The sequence below is a fragment of the Cucurbita pepo genome, chromosome LG03 (genome assembly GCF_002806865.2).
Source record: "Cucurbita pepo subsp. pepo cultivar mu-cu-16 chromosome LG03, ASM280686v2, whole genome shotgun sequence".
In the NCBI taxonomy this organism is placed as follows: domain Eukaryota; kingdom Viridiplantae; phylum Streptophyta; class Magnoliopsida; order Cucurbitales; family Cucurbitaceae; genus Cucurbita; species Cucurbita pepo.
Window position 1 is genome coordinate 8,822,267 of NC_036640.1, and position 26,873 is coordinate 8,849,139.

General features: G+C 34.4%; 3 protein-coding genes across 3 annotated transcripts; all 3 read right to left on the reverse strand.

Annotated features, from left to right (window-relative positions):
• Positions 1 to 1,179: 1,179 nt before the first annotated feature.
• LOC111790854 (NDR1/HIN1-like protein 13) lies at positions 1,180 to 2,272 on the reverse strand. The gene has a single exon (XM_023671956.1). The coding sequence runs from the start codon at positions 2,199 to 2,201 to the stop codon at positions 1,428 to 1,430; it is 774 nt and encodes a 257-aa protein (XP_023527724.1). The 5' UTR covers positions 2,202 to 2,272; the 3' UTR covers positions 1,180 to 1,427.
• A 1,990-nt stretch (positions 2,273 to 4,262) lies between these two features.
• LOC111789749 (protein HOTHEAD-like) lies at positions 4,263 to 8,481 on the reverse strand. Its single transcript, XM_023670430.1, has 6 exons — positions 8,302 to 8,481; positions 7,850 to 8,231; positions 6,376 to 6,686; positions 5,620 to 6,005; positions 4,753 to 5,321; positions 4,263 to 4,638 (listed from the first exon to the last, which is right to left on the reverse strand). Exons 1-6 carry the CDS (start codon positions 8,390 to 8,392, stop codon positions 4,584 to 4,586), a joined length of 1,794 nt encoding a protein of 597 aa, XP_023526198.1. The 5' UTR covers positions 8,393 to 8,481; the 3' UTR covers positions 4,263 to 4,583.
• Positions 8,482 to 11,613: 3,132 nt separating this feature from the next.
• On the reverse strand, positions 11,614 to 18,054 carry LOC111790712 (beta-galactosidase 1). Its single transcript, XM_023671736.1, has 19 exons — positions 17,682 to 18,054; positions 17,491 to 17,586; positions 17,298 to 17,410; positions 17,152 to 17,218; positions 16,969 to 17,061; positions 16,725 to 16,868; positions 15,742 to 15,830; positions 15,499 to 15,604; positions 15,320 to 15,407; positions 14,173 to 14,291; positions 13,928 to 14,092; positions 13,669 to 13,847; positions 13,469 to 13,578; positions 13,284 to 13,393; positions 13,051 to 13,161; positions 12,856 to 12,966; positions 12,561 to 12,766; positions 12,130 to 12,466; positions 11,614 to 12,052 (listed from the first exon to the last, which is right to left on the reverse strand). The coding sequence occupies exons 1-19, from the start codon at positions 17,829 to 17,831 to the stop codon at positions 11,942 to 11,944; spliced, it is 2,505 nt and encodes an 834-aa protein (XP_023527504.1). The 5' UTR covers positions 17,832 to 18,054; the 3' UTR covers positions 11,614 to 11,941.
• Positions 18,055 to 26,873: the final 8,819 nt, after the last annotated feature.

Genomic DNA, 26,873 nt, shown 5'->3' on the forward strand with positions numbered 1-26,873 from the left:
TTTGTGTCTAGGTCCACGTGGATTTAGTTGTTAAGGTAGATGGGATGTACCTCCTAGTTACACGGGTTGAATTGGGTTGAGTTTGAGAAATTTTTTGGACTAACCCAAAATTTAGAGTCGGTTGGGTTAGTGACACAAGCAACTCGAATAAACCTCATAATCTAACCCAACACTCTATTTTCAGGTTGAATTTAGTTGTCCTATTCTTTTTTTTTTTAAAAATCATACTTATCCACAATACAAGTGACAGTAATAACTAAAATTTCATGAAATTCAAATATCAAACATTTACAAGTAACAAAGTCAAATACTCTTAATCTTCATAATAATCTTAAAAGTTTGGTTGGGTTGGATTGTAACCCTATTTTAGGTCGGTCGTGTAATAGACATCAAAAAATTTGAATCGACAGATCTTAATATACACGGCATTAGAAACTCAATCAAAGTTGGTTATGGGTCGGATTCAACTAAAAATGGGGGCAACAAGTAGTAGAATTTTGGAGTAGGGGGGCTGTTGTATAATTTAAAGTGGGAGAGGGACGAAATTGCAAAAAAGGGAAAACGAAGGACAATAATTAAAATAAAAGAAAGAAAAAGAAAAGTAAATAAAAGGGAGTCCACCGACACAATTGTTTATAGAGGGAATAATAATAATATATTTAAAAAGTATTTTTGTTATATTCCATATTAATAATAATAATAATAATAATAATAATAAAATTATGCATACAGCTCAGCTCAATACATAACAAAATTTCTTGATTTAATTATATTCCATTACACAACAAAATTTAGATTATGACCTTTCAACCTCTCCTTTTGAAACCTAAGTCCACTCTATTTCCCTCCTCTTAATCCCCTCTCTCTCTCTCTCTACAATTTTCTCTCTCTAGTTCGTTTTCATAAATTATTCAAATTAATCGTCAAATTACCGAAATAATACTAAAAAAAATTGTTTTAGAAGCACTAGTAATGTACCCATGACCTGAATCGAAATTTGAATCGTCGTATTATCGTGGGTTGGAAGGGTAATATTGGTAATTTAAATTAAAAAATAAATAAAACAGGTAGGCTTACACACGTTTACAACGAAGAATAATTATTTTCTTGATTAATTATTTTAATTACATGTCCTAAAATTGCCTCCAATCAAAATATTTGAAATTATATATATAATTATTGATAATAAAAAAAACAACTCAATCATTAGACTTAATTCCATTTACAAAATATTCTAATTTTTTTAAAAAAAAAAAAAAAAAAGTTACGAAAAAAGTATGTAATTAGAGAAGGCGAAAATTAAATTTCGGGAAATGAAAAATACAAAAGAAAAAAAAAGTAATGATGATAAAATAAAACCGGAGACCTTTTTTCCTTCTTCTTCTTCTGTGTTCTTCGTGTTCTTCAAATTTTCTTCTCTTCTGTTTTTAGATGGTCCATTTCCAGATCTTCAGTCTAAGATCGACCTTACATTTTGCGCCGGAAGTTGAGGCGGTGGCCGGAGATTTACCAGTGGGAACGGTTACCGAGATTCCGTCGCAAGAAACTCTGATTCCGATTTTAGGGCTCTTAAGTGCTCCCATCTTTAATTTCACCTTTGTATCGAGTTGAATTTGTAACGGCAAGCCTTTCTTGCTCTTCATACTACTCTTCAAGGTACTCACCGAGGAGCTATCGAGTTGTTGGCGGTTGCTGATAATCGAGGTCTTCAACAGAGTGGTGTTCTTCGTATTGTGCACAAATCCAGGAATTACTCCGTCGCCGACATCGATTTCGTTGGAGAATATTGAAATCGAGACCGGATTGTAAATGAACACGAGTTTTTTGTTAGGGTTTCTGGCGGAGACGTTGAGATCGAACTTCGAATTGAGGAGTGAAGAGGAAGTGATGTTGAAATGGGAGAGTTTCACGGCGGAGACGGAGAAGGACGGCCTCTGAGGGCGGTAGATTAGGTAAACGACGGCGGAGGCAACGGCGAGGAGGAAGATTAGGAGGATGAGAATTAGGGATAACCAGAGGCAGACAGAGCAGCAGCAACTGCGGCTGCGGCGTCGGCGGTGGTATGGCTGAGGACGGTAAGCAGGGCGGCTAGCGCCGTAGAGTTGGGACTTGGTGGCTGGAAATGGAGCGGTCTTGGCCGCCGGAGCGCCGTTAGTGGCAGCGGCAGCGGCGGCGGCGTTAGGGTGGACTCTGTCCGTCATTGGGGATGGAGAAGGGAATTTGGGAGATGATGGATTTATTTCAGTGAAATCAAAATGGGATTTTAAAGAAGGGTTTTTAAAAAGACGTCTTCTGCCCTTTTCAACCAATTTTAGAGAGAGAGAGAGAGAGAGAATATGATAAATAAAAAATTAATATCCAATTTCTGCTTAAAACAAATTAATTAATTTTACATATTAATTGGGTTTAATTTGTGCCATTTATTTATTTATTTTCTGTATTTTTTCCATCTTTTTAATTAATATCAAGGTTTTTTTTATGTCATTAAACTTTCAAATTAATTAAATAAATAATACAATTTTAAATAATTGTCAACATGTTAATAACTTAGTTCGAGACATGCATTAGGTGAGCGAATATTACGCAATAAAAAAAAAAGTATAATAATAAGAGATTTAAATTCAATAATATTTTATCTCCATATTTAGTTAATTTTGTACATGTTTAAATATTATATATATAACTATTGACTTTTAATATTTGAATGTAGTAGAATATTTTATTATAAGATATAGTATAAACGTTTAATATAAATTGAAATATTAAAATAAATAAATAAATAGCATTAAGTTTTATATGAAATTGAAAAATGTAATTTAAAATTGAAGATTTTTTTTTCTTGAAATGGATTGAAATTATAATGCTATTATCTAATAATTTTTTTAATTATTAGTAACAATTTTAAAATAAAACTATATATATGTTTTTTTTCTAAAATTTCTATATAATTTTCTTTTAGAAAAAATGTTTCTTAAAACGACTGGATGATTATTGGAGGATATGCACCTACCAAATTAAAATTTATGAAACTAAATTGAAAATTTTAAAATTATGTAAATGATAGGGTCATTTAGGTAATTTGAATTATTTATAGTAATAGGTTATTTTTTTAAAATAAAATTGAAATATTTGAGAGATTGGGAGTTGGATTAAAGGAAAGGAAACGCGTAGAGAGTGAAAGTCAACCAAACATAGATGGCTCCACCTCACCATCTCAGTCCCTAATTAACCGGAGCGTGCGAGACACGTGCCACACTTTGAAACTCAATTTCCAGATTTACCCTCTTGATTTTCACACCAAATGCACAATTATATATATAAATTAAAATTAATCATATTGTTTTCATTCATATACCAACCCATCATTTATTAATACATTATTTTAGATTTAAAAATATTATTGTTCTCATTATTTTAATTGGTCAAATAATTCATAGGAGTTTGTTTGTTTTTAAAAAATTAAAATTTGATATTCTTAAATTCAGAATTTCAGTTACATATTCATACCTACCAATGGTTGCAGATCTAAACCAATTAAATTAAAGATATTTTTTGTATTTATTTTCCGAAGTCAAGAGTTTTTTGAATATTCAACGGATGTGTACAGCCTGTAAGATAAATTATATTATAAAATTTTCAAAAATGGTAATAAAAATAAACTTGGAATATATTGTTCGCTAACTACAATTCAAAAAGAAAAAGACGAGCACACGACAAGATAACTCTTTAGCCCTACTGTTCTAGTTAGGAGATTAATCATTGGTTTATAAGTACATTTTCATTGGCTCGAGACCTTTTGGTGCAACTAAAAGCAAAGTCACGGGAGTTTACGATCAAACTGGACAATATCATACAATTGTGAAGGTTCGTAATTTCTAACACCCACTACATTTAGTCGCTAAGAAACCTCGATCATACTAAATTTTAAGTAAGCGCTCACTATGGTTTTACTTCTAAGAGTTCTAAACTCTTTATTCTTTTCGTTGGGACTCGTAGATTTGCTAGCCTTCGCGTGCACAAACCAAAATAATGCCAAATTTGGCAAGATGGTACCTTGAAAAGATAAGAACAAGTGGCCTATTTGGATGTCAATAATCCTAACCTGGACAAGATATTGTTTACATATGTAAGCAAAATAGGCAAGGAAAGCTGTAAGAGGCTGTACAAGGTTTTGTTCTGTGTGGCATTTGTCTGTTTAGATTGTCTTCACTGGAATGACTTTTTGTTCTAAAATCATTTGTCTTACTATATCCACAATTCTCTTCAGATCAAAATAGTACCCTTCTATTATAAATGGTTGTAAAATTGTCCAAATATGCATGTCCTAATAGATATCAGATTTCAAAGATGAAACAAAAATGATGACATATCTAGAAGCTGGCTTGGAATGCTTAGAAGTTTATATGTCATCATTGAAATCTGATATCTATTAGGACGCATTGCCCAAACCAAGCAAGCCAAGATCCTACAATTTTAACTACTTAGATAGATAGGAAGATGAGATGACATAATTACATTTTCACAATAGAAGCTCGACACACGCCTATTACGATATCTGCCATACCGGAGTGCAGACATGCCGCCTATAGATCAGCTCCCTGTCCCAGTCTATCCTTCAAAATCTTCAGCCCCATGTACCTGCAGTATAAGTAAAGTTACTATTTCATGATCCTTGATGTGTATGCCTAACTTTGTTGCTTAGAGTTCTAGTCTAAATTTCTAATGAGCAAATGAACTGATTTTTACCCTTACCTTCCCATCATCATGACAGTGGCTTGAGGATTGGTTCCAGGAGATTCGCTAAAGGTTGAACCATCAACAACACGGAGACGGGAAACGCCAAGGACCTTGTAATCAGGGCTCACTACCTTGCCTACATGGCACCCTCCATGGTAATGCCAAATTGAGATCACAGTGTCTCTGCAAAACTGCTCTAAAGACTTGGTGTCATTGGTATGCTTTGGAATGAGATTGACATTGGCCTTCACAGTCGCATTAAGTAACTTCTCAATGGTTTCCCTAGTGTTTTTTGTGAAATCTGTGAAGTGTTTTGACTGCACAACTTTTGCTGCCATGCGAATGCCATCAACGCACCGGTGAAGATCATACGGGTGGTTGAAGTAGTTGAAGGTCACAGTTGGGTTGTCATCAACATTGGTGTTAGCCAAGGTAAGTTGCCCTGTCGATAAGGGATCGGCAATCTTTTCGAGAATGAAACCACCCCAGAATGCCTCTTGAGGTAAATCGCGCTTCATTTTGATGTAAGCTTGGGCGGCTTCCCAGGTTCTTTGCTTTGGAGGAATGGTGGATAGTTGCCCAATCTGGTTACATAACAAATTCAAATCATCGTAAAACCACTAGAATAGTTACTAACTTCTCATTAAGTAATCAATATATCATTGATTTCATGACTTAAATAGCTTGTTTCATGTGTCTCCCAGAACACGGTTCGAAAAGATTGCAATAATTTCATTTATTTTTCTGAGTTACTTATGCTTTTGGCATTCCGAATCACGGCTGTTAACACTTGTAGATCATTAAGATGTCAATATATGAATGATTGGTCCTATGACTAGAAAATAAAATGATGAAATCAGGAATATAAGAAAGGTAGCTTACTTCAGCCGACATCATCCCGTGGTTGCATCGAATGCTATCCGAAGACTGGCCAAAGCCACTGCTAGATTCAATGTAAACACCAAACTTAGTAATCCCAACAGTCTGTATAAGTGATTTCTTGATGGGTCTGTTGGTGGGAACAAAAACAGTGTTCATAGGATTATCAGCCATGCCTTTCCCAACAAACTCATTGTCAAGCACCACTGATATGTTCAACTTTTCAAGATCTGCTCTTGGCCCAATTCCACTCAGCAGCAACATTTGAGGTGACCCAAGTGCTCCAGAAGATAAGATAACCTCACTCTGCCGCCTGTTTCTTAGAACTGCTTCATGTCTATTCCCATTTTCATCCTTAAAGATCACTCCCACTGCCTTTGGTTGCTTTCCTGCACAAATCATTTACACAGATTCACTTCAATTTTGAAGTTATTTTGTTCACTATTTCAAACATAGTTTCTTTTCAACTCCACACAATACTCTTCATTTTCTTTTGGAATTTAACCAAGACTACATGGAAAGACAGAATTATATAGATCAAGGTTCCTATTGTTAATATATGGCAAACCAGAAGCTATCATCAGAAGTATATGAACAAAGAACTCAATTAGCACAACCAAGTAGGAGCTAAAAAGATATAAAATTGTGGGCCAAAGCTTCTAATTAAAAAGCAAACGAGTCCACAAACACTTAATATATCAAACAGAGGATTCCCAGGCATTTTGACAAACAGTTCGTGTGCAATGCGGCTCAACATACCTGTAGTATCAAACACAATATTGAGGACAGTGGCATAAACCAAGACAGTAAGCTTGTGGGGGTCAGCAGTGGCCAAAAGTTCGGCGGCAGTGTGACGGCGGCCGAAACGGTCGAAGATGGTGCCGCCAAATTTGGTGCCATAGAGATGATCATAGGTGAAGCCATTGAAAGGCGAGACGCCAACATCCAAAAGACTGTCTCTGAAAGCTCTCTGCCATGGCGTGAGCTTGGGGCGGTGAACAATCTGGTTCTCGATCCACGGGTATGATTCATTCACAAGCTTCGCGTCCCAACCCACTTTCTCTATGAACCTGAAACCAAACCATAAAAGTTTATGAGATTGTCAGGTTGGGATGGGCTCATTCGGCTTCTATTGGGCTCAGCGTTGGGCCTTTAACAACTGGGTTGGGCTTCTGGCCCATTAAAAAAAAAACAGTTTAATTTTAGATTATTACGTCATAAATAAAAGGAAGAGATTTGAATAAATAATAATAATAATAGAGAAATCTATTTAGGTCAAAATGGTTCACCTAACTCACTTTGAGAAAATATTAAATAGGAGAGAGATAGACTGTCGTTTAATTAATACATTAAAAATGGGAAGATGGAATCTTAAATGTTTTGAATTTATTGTACTCTATATGTCATTATTATTAATGTGTGACATNTATATATATATATATATAAAAAGTGGAATTTTTGTGGCAAAAAAGATTGACACGCTGGATTATGACTACTCAGATCCTCACCGTCTGATCAACCACATCAGCCATTCGATTATTGTTCTTTTTTCTTTTTTTTTTAAATTTTATTTTTACCTTTTTGGTATTTTCCCTAAATGCTTCATATATTTTTCCAAGACAATTTTGNTATCGTCACTATTATTTGTACATTTTTTAGACTTAATACATTCTCTCGGTTTTAAAATATTAATAGGTACATGTAACGTCCTAGATCCACCGCTACCAGATATTGTCCTCTTTGGGCTTTTCCTTTCGTGCTTACCCTCGAGGCTTTACAATGAGTCTTCTATGGAAAGGTTTCCACACCTTATAAAGGGTGATTTGTTCTCCTCCCCAACCAATGTGGAACATCATAGTACAACACTTATTTTGTCTATACGTCACTAAATAACAATAATAATCTTCTCTTAATTCCAATTAACTCTCTATTTGGACTCTAATCATCATTAATATCTCAAATCTTTCACTTGCCCCATTCCATCTTTATGGGAAAAAACTAACCCTATTAAATGATAACAACTTTGTCTATGTTCGTATACAAATTTAGTAAGTATGTAACCATGGTGGGTCTAAAAACCGAGTAATAAACGTTAATATAAATGTTTTCGAACAAGATATTTAGAGTTTTTCAATCTTCCACTTCAGTGATTGTTGATCTTAAAAAAACGTTTAAACTAAATAAGGTTTACTACTTAACCCTGAAACTCTGACACGGGTTTTCAAGAGTGTACCTTGAGCTTGCTCTCGTATAGAAACCAGCGTTAATGCAAGTGCCACCGCCCAAAACCCTAGCTCGAGCATTGAGAACTCCATCAGTAGAAATGAAGGCTTGGGAAGCAGAAGTGGGTGAAATGTCAGCTAAAGTTATATGAAAGTTGCTCAAAAATGACACATTTGAATTGGCAAAAGGGACACCCCCTCTTTCTAGCAATAGCACATTGAATTTCTTGGACAATGTGGCTGCCAAGGGACACCCGGCTGTGCCTCCCCCTACAATTATATAGTCATAAACGCTCTTCCCGTGCCTCGATGAATATGTCGATGACGACAATGACGAGAACGAGCTCGCTCGTTTGATAAATGGGTATCGGAATTCCGAGTACGATTTTGCCCCTACAAATTCAAAATGTGATCTTGGTAATCCGTTTCAAAACTCGGAATGGAAAAAAATTGAAGCTTTTACCTTGAGAGGACGGAGAAAGGAGGAGGAGAAAGAGAGAGAGAAGGAGAAAGGGAATGGTAGTATGGAGTTTCTGTGCACCAACAACAGCCATTGGAGGATGGAAGTTTTCTTTGTTTTTGCAGAACGCCAAAGTTTAGGGCTCCCTTTAAAGCACTATATGTGGCTGCCTCTGGTTGGCCTTGCTCTTACTTAGATCACCCATGTGTGTATATATATATATATATAAAAAGTGGAATTTTTGTGGCAAAAAAGATTGACACGCTGGATTATGACTACTCAGATCCTCACCGTCTGATCAACCACATCAGCCATTCGATTATTGTTCTTTTTTCTTTTTTTTTTAAATTTTATTTTTACCTTTTTGGTATTTTCCCTAAATGCTTCATATATTTTTCCAAGACAATTTTGTTCGTTCTAGCATGTGAATGTGCTAGAATACTAGTAGATATTGTTCACTTTGGTCTGTTACGTATTGTCAGTAATCTCACGATTTTAAAACGCGTCTATTGGGGAGAGGTTTCTACACTCTAATAAGGAATGTTTCGTTCACCTCTCCAACCGATATGAAATCTCACAATCCACTTCTTTGGAGGGCCAGTGTTTTGCTGGCACATCGCTCAATATTTGGCTCTAATACCATTTGTAACAGCTCAAGCCTTATTACCAACAGATGTTCACTTTGGTCTATTACGTATCGTTGTCGGCCTCATAGTTTTAGAACACATCTGTTAGGAGGAGGTTTCTACACTCTTGTAAGGAATGTTTCGTTTCCCTTTCCAACAGATGTGGGATCTCACATAACGCATTTATAGGTTATTGGTCATCATTCAAATAGTCGCATCTCTTCTTATTACAACACTAGGTCTTTTGATTAAAGACATATTCGTTTAATCAAGAATCTGTTCTTTACCAAAAAATCAAAACTAACCCTTAATCAAATTTTGATTCTGAAGCTTCTATCATGCACCCTAGAACTCACTAAGACACGGCCCAGAACCCTACTGGAGGCAGCAGAAAGTAGGGTTTTGGACGTGGGAAGTTCGAGACCACACCTATTACATCGACAGCCGAAAAGGGTTATAAGTTTGAAGTGTCCTGAATATTGGCATCCTTGTTGGGCACCATTTAAGAATTACAGGTTGGTAAACATGTCAATAAAGGAACCTGACATGTATGGTTATCATCATTTACTTCACAAACTCAAATCACAACCCAAATCCCTTTCATTTTTTCTGTACCCCAAAATCCAGCTGTGGATGTCTATTTAACTCCACTGAGTGTTAAAAGATATTTAGTACTGTATTATAGTTTACTAAATATATCATATTTGATCTTTTATTATAGACAAATATCTAGTTTTTTTTATGGCTTAGGTATCTTCGATCTATTATTCTTTTTATATCCTTGTAATTTATTTGATTATAAATAGAGAAATTTCACACCATTCAAGTACTCGATCATAGCTACATAATTGGTGTTGTTGCTACCAACCAAAGCAAAATCGGATCATATCAAATTATTTCAATAATTCTTTGTGTAAATCCATTCACTCTACGCTATCAATTCATAATGTATATCATTATTTTATGAGTCGTTTGTTAGGAGCGTTATTGTTTCTCATTAATGCCATTTTTCCCTTTCTTGATGTCTTTCTCTTTTTTACTCACTAATGTATGTCGGTTTATATAAGTTCATTCAAATTTTTGATGATTTATGTGACACTCGAGTGAACAAGAGGTACATGAATGAACCAACACCACATTCGAACGAGAGTGATCCTGAGGATAAGGAGATTAAAAAATGTTTTAAAAAATTTAAAATTACTATTTATACTAATAAAGTACATTATTTTTTGTGGCTCAATCATAGGAATTTCATAGTTAAACATGCTTTACTGAACGATATAGAATGAAGGAAATTATGACAAAAACAAACCAACCTAGAAGTCGAGTAATATTTTGTCCCTAAACAACCACTCACATTTACAATATTTCTTACGCGGTTTGTAAATAATATTGACGTCGATACATTATTAAGAGAGAAGAAAATTCAAACGATTATTTATGGAGATAGACACGAATACGTAGCCACTCAAATTATGTTCGGGTTAGCTTGAAACTCGAATTTTACGTGCAAAAAAAGCACGAGAACTCTACGATATCAATAATAAGTGTAAATAGCATATGCACACACCAACCAGCTATATGCATTTAATATAAGAGAAGCAAAAAAGAGCCAAAAATGAGTAAATTCAACGTACCTACTCTCTTCCACAAAGGTGAGCTTTGCATTAAATCTTGGTCTGCCCCTTCTGAATTCTTGTCTCTAATTTGCTCTGCTTAATTTCCAATTTTAAGTTCTTCATTTTACCTTATTTTCCAACATTTATTACAATCATTATGACACAAATAACACACTTTCTTCACTATAATTATAAATAACCATATAGTTTTTCATTAATTCTTGAATTTGATTGAAATTTGTTGGCTTTCAAAAAGAAAATAAGCGTTATAATCAAACGGGTGGATGGGAGGTAGTGATTTGAATCGACAACGTTTCAAAGTTAATTTATAAATTTGGTATCTGACTTTCGAGATCAGTGACTATTTTATCTATAAACTTTTAAAATTATAAATTTAGTCTCTAAACTTTCAAATATTTTAAAATTTATGGATTTTTCGAACACAAAATTGAAAATTTAAGCTTTCATTCAAAATAACATTTAAATTATATATANCTAAATTTATAATTTTAAAAGTTTATAGATAAAATAGTCACTGATCTCGAAAGTCAGATACCAAATTTATAAATAATTGAATTATATTCTCATAAATAAAGTTCTTTTATTATTTTTTTTCTTACAAATAATTCAAAAAAATTATACTAATTTATTTATTTTTTTAAGTTAGAAAACTATACTTATTATTGATTTATTATTAAAATTTAAATAAAAAACGCTTTTTAGCAAGCCCAAAAGACAGGCCCAGAGGAAACAGTTAGTTTTATGTTGGGCCGTAAGCCCACACTAGAATCAATTTTAAGGAAAATAATATTTTTAAAAGAAAAAATTGAAATATCTTTTGATTATTAATTCCGCTAAAAAAAACAATTTTTAAAAAAATTACCTTTTAAGTGTTTACTTGAGATAGAAACATACTTTGTTTCAAAAATATCCTTAAAGTATTTATGAACGATAATAATTTTAAAATTTTTTTTAATAAAAATAAAGTGTATTCGGGATTGATCCATCCTTTTTTTTCTATAAAATGATAACAATTAACTCGACCGATACGACATCAAGAATCTCGATACTATCATAAACAAAAGTTTCAATAGAGAAGCCATGGATTGTTTGTATAAAATGATAAGAGTACACATGAATAGAAGGCAGAGGCTTCCATTTGTTTCAAGAACATAAAGAACAGAAGCACATGGATTCAATACTTAAAACCTCAATGTGCTTCCATTTTTTTCTATAATAATATGGTGTGATTGGTGCGAATACCAATCAAAATCACCTAACTATTTACACATAAATTCCCAATCTTCCATCAGCTGTCGTGTATTTTGTACAACTTCACCAATGGAGAACGCCCAAAATGAATCACTATCTTTTGCTGTATACAATTCCATGTACCCATCAGCTGCATACGACTTCGACCGACAGTTTCTTCATCACGTTCGGACATGGATCTCCTCCAAACATCTCTGGTGCTACTGTTACCGTGCACATGTTCTGTCCTACGCAGGTCTGCAAGAACAACGAACATTAGATATGATCGGTAGACGAGACGACATGGTTTATACAAAAGATAAAACGTTACTTACCCTTTGGAAAACATCATACGAATGATGGGCGTGGCAGCTTCCTTCCCGGAAACTTCCACATTCGCCTTCCGGTGTTCCGAAGCTGGCGAACTTGACCGACGAAATCTTTTGGCCTGGACCACAGGACAGATGAGCTTTAGGCCTTAAGGGCTTGTTGACTTTACCTGAGGCTTGCAGCTGCCAGTTTACTAGTGTTGGTTGCCACTCATTGATATCAACACATACACTATCTACATCCCTTCTGACTAGACGTATCCCGTTCGGGTCTCCGCCCCATTCTTCAAACACAACCAACAGGTTCCCTGTCGGGTTTAACCAAGAACGAGGGACGTGATACCTAATAAAACGATGATCGAGAGCAGTTAGTTTATCGATGTTTAACGATCTGCAGATATAGAGTTTTTGAGTTCGTTTTCGACTTTGTTGCTTACCATTTCTGAGACGCCTCACCACAGTTACTCGAGCATTTCTTCTCATTGTATGTACCGGTATAATCACAGTAACCACACGAGCCAGATGCCTTGTAAGCTGGCCAGTAGCGTCCAAGGCTTTGACCGTTTAACCATATCTGTCCTTTACTCATGCTACTCATATCCAACGCCAATGGCGAATTTCCAGCAGGAGCGTTGAACGTTGTCTGAATAAAAACACGTCGAGATACGTAAGCGACAGAATGTTCCCCAACAACCTTAAAGGATCACCTGACAAGGTTGTAACATAAGATACCTTAAACCATGTCAATGGCTGTCTCCGAGCGACGAAAGATCCCTGCATCCATTCGACCGAGGAACTTCCACTGAGCGAATGAAGACTCCTTGCTTCTCCATCCAAACCAATCTAATTCGCAACGTGTACTAAGTGTTAGACATGGTGAGGAACATCAGACAGTTCAAGTACAGTACTCAAAAACCTCGTACAAACCTTGTAGGTCCATTTCTGCCAGGTCAAGTCTCTTCGGCCCTTGTCGAGACCGTTCAGATTAACCGGGCCGAGAATGCCAGCATTCCACATCTCAAAATGAGGACCCACATTCTGAATCGTATCACAAAAGATCATAAAGTCAAAAGGCAATATACACGATCATAGTATTTCATCATTTACGCGACCAAGTGAGAACCGAAAAAAGCATTGTCGTTCAAAGGAAGAAGACTCACCGGGAGACCGACAGCGATACTTAGAAGAGCAATTTTGTTGTTCCCTGCCCTTAAGTTTACCCCCTTGCTAAATGTTAGCTTAGGGAAGTCTAAACTTCCATAAGCAGTTCCTGTAAAACGCAAAATATATTCGAGTTAGAGATAAATTTTGATCACGAACCATCAATCAATGATCTTTTACGTACCTGCTAGTTGACCGTTAACGAAAACGTGCATAGCATGGCCAGCTGACAAGATAGTAAGAACAGGATACTTTCCGCTCCTCAAAAATCCTTCATTAGCATCGATATGTACACTGCAAACGGAGAAACACAGCTGATTATATCTAGAAATCCATCGTAATTACCGAAAAGAACGAAAAATTGTACAAATGTTCATCACTTACTCTGTTGTATACCACAAGTAATCAGTGGCATCCCTTGTAGTATTTATCTGCTCTAACAAGCCTACTGTTGTAAATTCTTTATCATTGTAAGAGGCTGGTTCTTCATTGTATGCTTGCCATAAGAAACTTCCGTGCATAGGAACCGGCGACATCTTCATTCTTGCCGTTTGGGCACCGACCTGCACACGAGAATTTCAAAATAAGTTTCGAAAACAAATGCAGAGACAATTCAGAATGTTTAGCAGAGTTTTCCTCTTACCCTTGCAGTATTGTATACTGTGTTTTTACAGTCTGGGAGAATGCTAATAGACCAAGGCGGAATATTGTAGTGCATGTTACCGAACGACACCGTTGCGTAAGATCTTGGGTTGTAGTTCGAAAGGAACGCAGCACAAGCACCGGATTTTGATTTGAATACATGAGCCTATAAGGATATGTTGAATTTAAGAGATTGAGTTTTGAAGATTCATCAACTAGAAGTTGTAGATAAAAGAAAATGTTGACCTCTTGATAATTCCCGAGTCGTGTCACGATCGGATTTCCAGACACAAGAGCTGGCTCACAAAGTTTAATGGCTCGATGCAGATCTTTCAGATGACCCCATTTCGGTTGCCTCAATAAGCCTGCATCATGAGTCGAGTATATAGCTCTCAGATGGATGGTTGTAAAGTACTGTTTTAGAATACAATCCATGATAGAGACACGATAGAAGAAGTTTTTTTAGCTCCCGAGGTGAAAGAACGAGTCTCGTTGCATATAATATCATCTACCACTTCAAAGATTGGAAAGGAGCCATCATCACGTAGGGTGTTTGTACAGCTCAAGCTCACCGCTAGTAGATATTGTCCTTTTTGGGTTTTCCCTTTTGGGGTTCCCCCAAGGTTTTTAAAACGCGTTGGCTAGGGAGAGGTTTCTACACCCTTATAAAGAATGTTTCGTTCTCCTCCCTAACCAACGTGGGATCTCACAATCCACCCCCCTTTGAGGCCCATCGTCCTCACTGACACTCATTCCTTTCTCCAATCGATGTGGGACCCTCAATCCACCCCCTTCGGGCCCCAATGTCCTTCTTGGCACACCGCCTCATGTCCACCCTCTTCCGTGCTCAGCCTCCTCGCTGGTACATTGTCCAGTGTCTGGCTTTGATACCAATTATAACAGCTCAAGCTCACCGCTAGCAGATATTGTTCTCTTTGGGCTTTCCCTTTCGAGCTTCCCCTCATGGTTTCTAAAACGCGTCTGCTAGGGAGAGGTTTCTACGTCCTTATAAAGAACGTTTCATTCTCCTCCCCGACCGATGTGAGATCTCACAGTGGGTCGTTCTAACATACTTTCAGTTACAGTGACATATCAAAAGATTCAAATTCCTCTCGGGAGAAAAATGAATATATGACCGAGGTTTAGAGATAGAAGATATATAAGTAGACTAGCCATAAACGATCAAATCCTTGTTCATTCATGTCGACTGTCCGTGACAGAGTCAGTTCTCAGTCACTACCAAAACAGAGCTTGCATAATGATGTCATTGCAACATGTGTGGGACAAATTACTTTTCATTTTTAATTTCAAAAACATCAGTTGTCCCCTTGCAAACCAACAGTTTCAAAAACATGTAACATTAAAGACAAGAACATAAATCTTTTGAGCTTACCGTATTCGTCAATCGGAGCATCATAATCATAACTCGTAGCGATGAAGGGACCACCAGCAGTTCGTCCAAAATTCGTTCCACCGTGATACTTGAAAAGTTAACAAAAATGAGTCAAAATCAGTGGACTGATCGAACACATTCTTTTCGATTATGAAGTGCAGCCAACAATGATCTCTTACCATATAGTAGTTAATGAATGATCCTCCCTTCTGAATGAATCTCGCAACGGCAAAGGCCATGTCTTCGGCCGGTCTATGAGGAACCGCACCTCCGAACTGAGTAAACCTGTAATAGAAAACAGAACGAAAAGACGAGTACAATTAGCCAGGTTCTCTTACTACATCTCCATATGTGCCTGCCACTGCTTGCCATAGACGAAAATATTAAGCGACTTCAGATGACATAAAAGCATGACAACTTACCATCCAGTCCAGGCTTCCGTCCACATCTTCGGTTTATAAGCTTTGTTCGGTGAGAAATAATCGCAATAGAAACCGTTGCAGGTGTTAATCTATTAGGAACAAAACAATATACTTAGCTTAGTAGTGATTCCTTACAGTATGATTCACTAGCAGCAGAGTGAAAACAATAACTTCACCCCAAAACTTGTTCAAAGTGTAGTCCTATAACAGCCTAAGCCTAAACCAAGCCCACCGTTAGCAGATATTGTCCTCTTTGAGCTTTCCCTTCCGAGCTTCCCCTCAAGGCTTTAAAACGTGTCTTGTAGGGAGAGGTTTCCACACCCTTATAAGCAATGCTTCGTTCTCCTCTCTAATCCATATTGGGATCTCACAATCCCCCCTCTTGGGGGGCTCAACGTCCTCGCTGACAAACCACCCGGTATCTTGCTTTGATACCATTTATAACAGTTCAAGCCCACCGCTAGCAGATATTGTTCTCTTTGGGTTTTCCCTTCTGGGCTTTCCTCAAGGTTTTGAAACACCTCTAGTAGGGAGAGGTTTCCACATCCTTTTAAGCAATGCTTCGTTCTCCTCTCCAACCGATGTGGGATCTCACAATCCACCTCCCTTGGGGGCCCAGCGTCCTTGCTGGCACACCACCCGGTATCTGGCTCTAATACCATTTGTAACAGCTCAAGCCACTGCTAGCAAATATTGTCATCTTTGGACTTTCCCTTCCGACCTTCCCCTCAAGGTTTAAAACACGTCTAATAGGGAGAGGTTTCCACACCCTTATAAGCAATGTTTTGTTCTCCTCTCCAACCGATATGGGATCTCACAACTCCATTCAGAATTCACTAGTTTAACTTTTTAGTAAAGCGACATCAGAATCTTTTATAGACGAAGACGAAGAATACAAAACACGTTACACTACCAAAATGGCACGTGTTTTGAAGTAAATATCGGGAATAAGAAGAAGAAGAAGAAGGTCTGGTAATGCTTACAATAGGATCAGGGGCATCATCTTGCTTACACATGACCCATGGAACACCAGTACCAAGTCCCAAAGCCATTTGTGCAGCCCACGTCGAGTACGCTTTTCCGGGTGCACCGAGTTCATATTCCATAGGTCCATATTCATTCTCAATCTATAAAGAACAATGAAAAAGAAAGATTCTTCCTTACTTTACTGTCATTTCATGTCAAGAACTTTAACAAAATCAATTGCATTCATAAAGAAAACCTTACCTGAGATAAAATTATAGGACCACCTTGAGATTCATATAGCCTCTCAGCTTTCATCATATCCACAATTTTCTTGGTAAATCTTTGCATATGAAACTTGATTATTCAAAAAAAAAAACAAGACAAAATTGCTTTAGAACACAAATCAAAACAAAAGAACATAACAAAGGAACACAAAATCACTACCTTAAAAGGAGCATTATCTGTTCTAAAACTGATACCAGGAATGTACTTCAACCAAACAGGAAACCCACTGAGAAAACAAACCAAACAACATTGATCAATGTCTAGAACTGCATGATAATGGCTACTTATCAGTCAAGAATTATTACCCAAAGTTCCATTCAGCACAAACATAAGGTCCAATCCTGAGATGAACATAAAGCCCAGCTTGCTGCACCAGCTTCACAAACCTAACAAGATCATAGCTCCCCCCAAAGTAGTACTGCATGGATAACAGTTCAAAATTATACTAAAAGGGTAAAAACATGGAGAAATTTGAGTGAAAATATAGCCCTCCATTACTTTTCCTTGTTCAGGCTCATGTCCATTCCAGAAGACATAGGTTTCAACAACATCTAGACCACCTTCCTTGGCCTTGTGAATAAGATCTGGCCACATCTGTATGAGCCCAGAAACAACAAATTTCCAAAATATGTCAGAAACCCCATAAAAAAAACCAAGACATGCAAGGGAAACACATTTTAAAACATTACCTCAGGGGTGCTTCTGGGGTAATGAATGGAGCCTGAAATGAGTATCCTCCTCTGCCCATTAATGATAATAGCCTTGGAGTCATAAGAAACAGAGGCATGAACAGAAAAAACACCAAATAAACACCAAAGAACCACCATGACATGCCCCATTTTGAGATTCTCCAGGAAATGGGTATTGGGTTTGTTCCTTTCCTCTTGTAGGAGCTTTATTCTATGCTTGAAAAACAGAGGAAACCCAGCTGGGTTTGGGTTGGGGAAGGCCTTTTGTTACAGTAATCTACTCCTACCTCACCTTTTTTCTCTTGAAATCAAAAATGTGGGGTTTTGAAGAGGAAATGAGAGGATTTATTACAAGAACNTTTTTTTTTTTTTTTTTTTTTTTTTTTTTTTTTTTTTTTTTTTTTTTTTTGTGTGTGTGTGTGTTTTGGATTCTGCAATAAAAAGAATGAGTCTTTATGAACAATTGCAGATGCTCTTCAGCTGCTTTTAAACCACTCGAAAATGGAGAATGGGACACTGTGGGACCCCTCTTGTTCTTGCCCAAAAATTAACACTTTTTTTTTTTTTACCTTAATCTTAATTAAAGTAAGGATTTTGCTAATTTTTTGTTTTTTTTTTTTTAGTTTAATTTAAAATATGAATATTACAAAGATTCTTTAACTCAATCCCTATGCAGCCGGTTTCTTTCCTACCTTACCGGCCCATTACTCCTTCGAACTCGTGTGGTTCCACGCGCCTTTTTTGCGCGTGGTTATAGAAAGTGAGAATAAACAGTGATTCTTTTCATACGCTTCCGAGATTTTCTTGTCTTTTTCAGTTAAAACTATTAAACTTACAATTATTTAATTTTTGTAGTTAAAAAAAGTTTGGTTTTAAATATCATTCTTTTACCTTTTAAAATAAATATTATAATTAGATTTTTTTTAATTCATTTTTATCTAAATTATTTAAATAATAATATAATAATTTATGTACAATGATTCTCGTGGTTAAACGTGTTTTATTTATCCTGATTCTGATTTGAATTAATAAGTCGACCATAATATTTTATTAGACATAAAATTAAATTTTTGAAAAAATTAATAATTTTTTTTTAAGCATGTAACTTATCCTACCCACTTTTTAACGTTCAAGTACATAATTGAAACTTTTAAAAGTAGAAGAAGTGCTCTAAATGTTAAAGAATCAAATTTATAATTTCAACCATTTTTTTCAAAGTTAATTTTTTTATTTTAAATACTTTAATTTTATAATAAATATTATGTTCATACCGATTATACCCTCCGCCAATTTGCTAATCAATCAAATTAAATTAAATTAAAATTTTTAAAAAATTAATGACTAAATTGAAAATTAATTAAAATTTTAAGGGTTATTTTGTAAAGGTATTTGGAATTATAGAGCATGGGAGAATCTAACATTTTTCCAGCCCAACTTTGACCATCTTTAATAATGAATTTGATTTTAATAGCTTTAATAGCTAGGTATAAAAATTTTAATATATAGTTTTTTTTCTTTCAAGTACAATAATAATACATAGTTGAAGCTTTATTATTACCTCTCCCTAGCTTATTTCAAATATAATTGACATTAACATACACATAATTATATTAATTTCATGGGTACTATGGTATTATTGTAAATTCATAACAAGGAAATTATTATTTATCTAATAATTTCTATTACCATATTTTGTTTCTTATGATTGGATAATTCATTGAATTTAAATCGACAATTATTAAAGCATTATTTATTGAATATGATTCAACAACTACCTTATGTATTTAGAAAATGTTCATAAATGAATCGAAACCACGTTCAGATGAGAGATCCGTACATCATTTTTTGTGGTATTATTTAATGGATAGAACGATAATTACCAAATTAAAGGCGGACACCCCGTCAACTAAGTAAGTTGAAGGAATCTTAATTAATTAATTAATTACATAAGGGAAAAAAAAACGTTATCGTCATCGGTTATTTAGATTCTCAAATTTACTTACACGCTTCAATTTCGAACGTACTAGCATTCTATGTTTCGTCTATTCTAATTAATTAACATTATTAAAATTTAAAAGGGTTTAATATATTTTTTACGTTCAAAAGATTTAAAAATTAACCGATTTATTAAAACGTAAACGTTTAATTGTACAGGATATATATATATATATATTATCAAAAAAAAAAAATTATTAGTCACAAAATTAAAAAAATTTAAGATTTATGGACCACACAATTAAAACGTTATTATTAGATATAAAATTAAAAATTCATTTATTGGTTGTTTTAAAAGTATTAAATTTGAAGCTTGTAATTTAAACTAATAATAAATAAAAAGAAAATGTATTTGCAAGTTGCACTGAAAAATTCGCTGGCAGTTACTATTACCTAACAACCGACTTGGTGTTGCAATTATGTTCCCTTTTCCTCTCTTCAACCACGACCAATAATATTTCCACCAAATATTTTTATTTTTTTTTGGTTAATTTTCATAATTAAAATAAAATTCTTAATTTAATTATATCGTAATTAAAAGATATATTTTTTTATATCCCAAACTTCGAACAATCGAATCTGGATGAACGAAACAACTATCCAAATTTGTTTACTACTAGCATTCCTCCTCGTACGATAAGTTAAAATTTAAAATTTTATTATTTATTATGAAAAATAATTAAATTGAAATTAAAAATTTAGCAATTTTATTAGCTAACTAATTGTTATAAATGATGGGAATTTCCATTATGTGCGTAGCCGTTAAGGAACATTTATAAATCAAAAGAAAACTTTTTAAAAGGAAGGGAGTTACTTGCCGTTTGGCACAAGAGATAACACTAAATTTCCATTGCTTTATTAAAGTTCATCATTTATTAATATAATAACAACCTTAATTATAACTAATCTAATTAAATAAATTGTTTTTTTTATTTATCCATTACTCGTGCGTGAAATGGAACTATGTCTTATATCATCAGACTCAGAATTGACCCGAAACATAAAAATATCAAAATTATAAGAAAATAATAAATTTTTAAAATAAAATAATAAAGTGAAATTATATGATTTAAAGTGTTAGTTGGTATTAACACGAAAAGAAAAAAAAAAGAAAAAAAAGAAGGCATATCTTTGAAGGAAGATATTTGGTGGTGTCTAGTTTCTTTTCTCAGCTCCAATCATTATGGACAACTCTTCGAATAAGCTAAGCAGTGTCTTTCCCGTTTAGTGAACCCTAATCCCTTTTTTTCTCATAATTTCCTATTTTAATTTTTGTTTAATCTGGCGGGAGTGGGAGTGGGAGTGGGTCCCAAAGACGAGCTTTCCAAACATACGGTTAAATTTTTTCAATATCAATTTATCGATTAATGATCGGACCAAAATGAGCATAAATAAAATAATTCTATAATTTTTTTGAAGATAAAATTTCAAAAAAAAGAAGACAAAAATCGAAATTGAAAAAATGAGCATAAATAGATAGAAGGACAAAAATGGAATATAAGGTGAAAAACGTGGGGGTATTATAGGAATTTCAGTGGGGGCTTGACAGCTCAGATAATTGATGGCTATTCCCATGTGCAAGTTGCCTGATTTGACTGGGAAGTGGAAAAATGTAGCAGCCCGGCGGTGATTTTTATATTTTTATTATTATTAATTTCAAATTAATTCAATAATTATAATTAATTACCGAAGTTAAACCCTAATCAAACACAAATCCCTGTCTGTTCTTTATAGAATTTCGAACCTATTCAATATATTATTATATTTTAAAATATTTTAAAATCAAAACTATTTTTTTTTAAAGGAAAAAAATAATTAATTTTGATTTTGTTAATGTAGCTGTTGGAGTGATGTCTTTGTTGGTTGGTGTTTGAGAATGGCAATAGCCATGTGTGCGTGGTCCATTTAAAAGGCTCTAATAGCCCACTAGTACCGAGAAAAAATGAAAATACTCTCCAGGGTCGAACTTATTATCCAATTTCAGTAGCCAGTAGTCTAGACCGATGGATACTTCTGCATTGAGTCTTCTAAACTTCATTATACTTCTCCCGAGACAAACAAACATGCTAGTAGTGAGATGTTCGTTAAGAATTATAATGACAAAACTATGTTAGTGGTACAAGCGGCACAAAAACTTACCAATTTAGTAGAACTTGTAAAGGTAGTTGTTCAAGTGGGTTTGAAATCGATTTGTTAACCCTTTGAAACTTGTTGACATAATAGATCGTTTTGATAATGAGATTTGACTTGTTTATTGATGATATTCATATTCATCATTAGATTAGGTTTGTTCGAGGTTTTCTTTTTGCTCCAGCTACAACATCACGCATTATAAGATGATTAGAAACCATTGATCGTGGGTGAGTGATATTGTTCAAAGGGACTTTTGTATTAAAAAAACGTCAATCAAATAATAAGCTTATTGGTATCACACAAACAAATACTGGCAACGAGTTGATTAGGTTAAATTTAAGGTGGTAATGTTGTAATAATGACACGGTTTGAAAGTGATTAGGGATTGGAATTAACATTCCAAACAAATTTAGAATCATAATTAATTTGATGGGGTCCAACTTTAACTTGGTGTGGAAAAAGTCAATGCCCTTTGATGGAAGTTAGATCTAACTGTCATTCCTACACATTAATTAATTTTTTTACTGCAAATTTTATTCATGAGTTACATTATCTAATCTCCCAATCACAATATTTAATTACCATCACTTTCGACATATAACTTCAGTTACCCCGGTGATTTAAACAACTCAAATACAGTTCACAATCCAACTTAATCCTCTATAGTTGGAATGAGGTGGATTGTTCGGTTATTTTTTTTAATTATTTTAAAAAAATATTACTTATCTACCATACATTAGCCAGATTAATAATAATAATAATAAACTGTCAACCCAAGAACGAAATTTAATTTTGTAACAAATTCAACTAATTCAAACGGAGAAAAAAAAAATCTAACCCAACTCAATACTTTATTTTTTACTCACTTGTATTTTTTTATTGTAATATATATATATTTCCATTTTCCAATTCGATTCGATTCATTCGTTCGTTGAGCTATTTATTCGATCTCAGACGTTTCTGGAACACCTCTAACATAAGGACAAATAGTCAATTTTGAAAAAACTTATTGTCAACTTCTTTTCAGATATGAATCTATGTGATTCAGAGGGGAAGAACTTGCATCAGTATCTCAATTTCAATTCAAACATGGGCATGATCTAACTCAACTGCCCAATCAATATATATATGTATGTATGTATGTATGGATGGATGGATATCATAAATTTTAATATTTTACAAAATTATTCGTATTTTTTTTCATATTTATAGATTAATCATAAATAGGGAGTGAATTACAATGGTTTAGGTGGGAGCACGCCCATACGTCAATCCCATCATTATCAAACACCTAATTTTATTTAATATATTTCCAAGCCAGCTCATTTTTTAAATAATTATAAAGAAAGAATTAAAAATAAATGTACTTTATGTGGTCCCCACAAGCCCATGGGCCGTGAAAATTCCTCCATCTTCGTGTCTTGGACTTTTATAGCCTCAATCCATTTCCAAATTGCTCCGTCATCCTCAGTTCAATTTATAAATTAATTTCCTTTATTATTTATAGATTATATAAAATTTAAAGTTTAGAAATCAAAATAAAAAATATTACAAAAATAAATTAAGGGATCAAAATGAAATAAATTTAAATTTTAAAAGCTTATGCTAAAAATAATTGTAACAATAATTTTGATACCTAACTTGATTATTAGGCTAGTTCAAAATACCACATCAGCATGGAAAAAGTGGATGGGTGTCACACATCAGCAACAAAAGTGGGTCCAAAGTGCAATAATGTAAACAGATCAGCATGACACATCAGCAAAAAAAGGCTGATTTAGTGGTGAATCAAGAGAAGAAAGGGCTTATCTTGTTCCTGTTTGGCTATGGATGAGTTTGCCACACACCCAAACTTAAAGAGTAGCCATTGCAGTCCCCATCTCATAAATTTACCACTAGGATTGAGTGGGCCCTAGTGGGCCCTCTTTTATGTGGGCTCAGCTCTAGGCCCATCTTCGGTATTTCTTAAGAATAATAATATTATTTAAATATCGACTTATCGACTAAATGTCTATGTGTCTTAAAATTTTGATAAAGGGACGGTTGAATTATACTTCTAATCATAAGATGATTTATAGTATCGACAAACCGAGACGAATACGTAAGAAAGAGAAAGAGCTGATAAATGAAATATCGATTGTGTACGTAAGCGAGTTTTGGACGATTATATAATAAATTGGTATCTTAGTGTTACTTTATTTTTAAAATATTTGTTCTATTCATTATATATAATAATGATGGTTGGATTGTCATAATCAAATTTTATTTTATTTTTGTAAAAAAACAAGAGGGGAGATTTGATTCCAATATCATCTCTAATACAAAATTATGTATATTTCACAAAGGACACAAGTACTTATAATATTAAAAATAAAGGTTATTAATATTTTTATTAAATATAAAATTAAATTTTGTATATAATAAGAAAAACTTTCAATTATTTTTATCTATTATATTTGTAAATATTTAATAGATTAATTACCTAATAAAAACTTTTTAAAAAGTGTACAAATACGAGTGTTATGGTGACCTAATAATTCGAATAATTCAAACAATTCGAACTACTCAACCCGAATCATAAAAATTGGAATGCGTTAAAAAGCCAATATAAGACTGACAACTCAATCCAACAAACTCTACTTTAAAGTTTGTTGTAAAAATTAAGACCATATGAATGATAAGCTGTGACTTGGGAATGTTTTTTTGAATTTTATGAAATTTTAGTTATTAATATGACTGGTATGGTAGATAAGTAAAATTTTGAAACAACTCTTAAAAATGAACAATTTGACGAGTCGAACCTAAACCTAACGAACCCAAAAATAGAGGGTTGAGTTGGGCTGTTTAGGGTTCACCCTATTCGATTTATCGGATAGCCGATCTGACCAACCTAAAATTTTTTATTAGTCTAAAAAATTTTATAACCCAACTCAACTCGTGTACACTCCTTACCCAACTAATGGCCAAATCACTATCTCGTGTATTATTTTTTATTTTACTACAAATCACTAACTTTGATAATCTCAACCAACTTCATTGATTAGCCAAAAGAATATAAAAACAAACCAATTAGGAAAAGAGGATGAGAAGAAAAAAAAGTTGGTTTAGATGTCAATTAGGAAGGGTCATAATCATAAGTCGTTTTATTTAAAAAAAATTAATGATGAATTAAGAGTGTTTTAATTAAGTTATCCATAACCACAAGTAATCAATGGGTACACGTAAGTTGACTCCTACGTATCCATTTTGAAAATAATCAAATCAATCACTTTAATGATTTTGATGAAATTTAAATAAATAAATAAAGTTTTTTTTTTCTATTTTATTTTTGTTGAATTGACGTTTCGTTCCGATAGCAATGTGTAATTGCTGTGAAAGAATCTTATCCAAATTGCTAGAAAGAGATTGGTATTGAGGTTTTTTTTATCGAACTTATATGTAATGATTAAAAGTGAAGTAGTTTCGGGTACGTAATGAAAACGAGTTACGTAGTAAGTTCATTGATGTTGATTAGTTAAAATTACTTAATACAGCTCTAGAGCATTCTCGAACGTGCCCTTAGTTCATCAGAAAATGAAACTTGATAGATAAAATTCACGAATAATTCTTCAAACCTGAGAGAACTGTAGGGTAGAAAGTCGATATGAATTTGAAGTGCATTTGTTAACTTCGACTAAGTAACTCGATAGATTAAAAGGTAATGCAATCGATCTCAACCAAACCCTACGTTCTTCGAGGGGCCCAAAGCTTTAGCCACTTAGAACTATGGCAGACATGGAGTTTGCACTTGCGGCTTCATATTTTTTTGTGTCAAAAAGTGGATTGAAAGTAAGATAAGAGAAGGGTTCACTATTGTAGGGGATGAGGATGACACATAATGCTTATCCATGTTCGAACATAACATGAGTGGCCTCTTTTCAAGCATGCTTAGAGTCCTATAAACGAGACAATGAATTCTGATCTATTTTGTCGTATCAGACAATTTTATTAATCTTGTTCAATGTTTTTGTACTGAAACAAAACAACAAAGCAATCTGGTTATGGATAAAAAGAAGAAATTGTTCTTTTCTTTTTTAAACATGAAACAGAGAATTTACCAAATGAAACACACGGACACATAGCTTGAGGGAGTACGTGCACGTTAAAGTTGAAAAAGAAACTATCTCCTAATAACCCTGATGTATCAAGAGCCCAAAGGAGCATGAAAAAGGTTTGCACTCAAGTTGTGAGATCCCATATTGATTGCAGAAGGGAACGAAGCATCATTCCTTATAAGGGTGTGGAAACCTCTCCTTAGTAGAGATATTTTATAACTGTGAGGCTGATGGTAATACATAACGGACCAAAGCAGACAATATCTGCTAGCGGTGGGCTTCAAATGGTATCAGAGCTAGACACTGGACGGTGTGTCAGCAAGGACATTGGGCCTCAAGGGGTGTGGATTGTGAGATCCCACATTGGTTGGAGAGGGAAACAAAACATTTCTTTTAAGGGTATAGAAACCTCTCCCTATAGACGCATTTTAAAACCGTGAGACTGATGATGATACGTAACAGACTAAAGTAGACACTGGATGGTGTGCTAGCGAGGACGTTAGGGTCTCCAAGAGAGGTGGATTGTGAGATCCCACGTGAGCAGGGGAGGGAACAAATCATTTCTTATGAAGGTGTGGAAACCTTTTCCTAATAGATATGTTTTAAAATCGTGAGGCTGAGTACGTAACGGGCCAAAATGAACCATAGAATTGTTACAGAAGTCTAATTGAATTTTGCTATCTCTTTCGTGAGGAAGAGAAACGTATGAATTGGAGGGCTAGGTAAGAGTGTTATCCATGAAATTGGGATGGGAATGCCACACACTCAAGAGAGGAGGCGTTCATCTTTGAATGAAGAAGGCCATATCCATAACTCTTGGTTAGTGTTGGGCCTACTTGACTCATCAGATCAGAGCCACCAGACAAACCGACCTTTTTCCATATCAGTTTCAGTCATCATCTTCCCTTTTATCACTAAAAAGTGTCATCTTCTTTATGATATTGACTTCAGAAACTTCAAGAACTATATC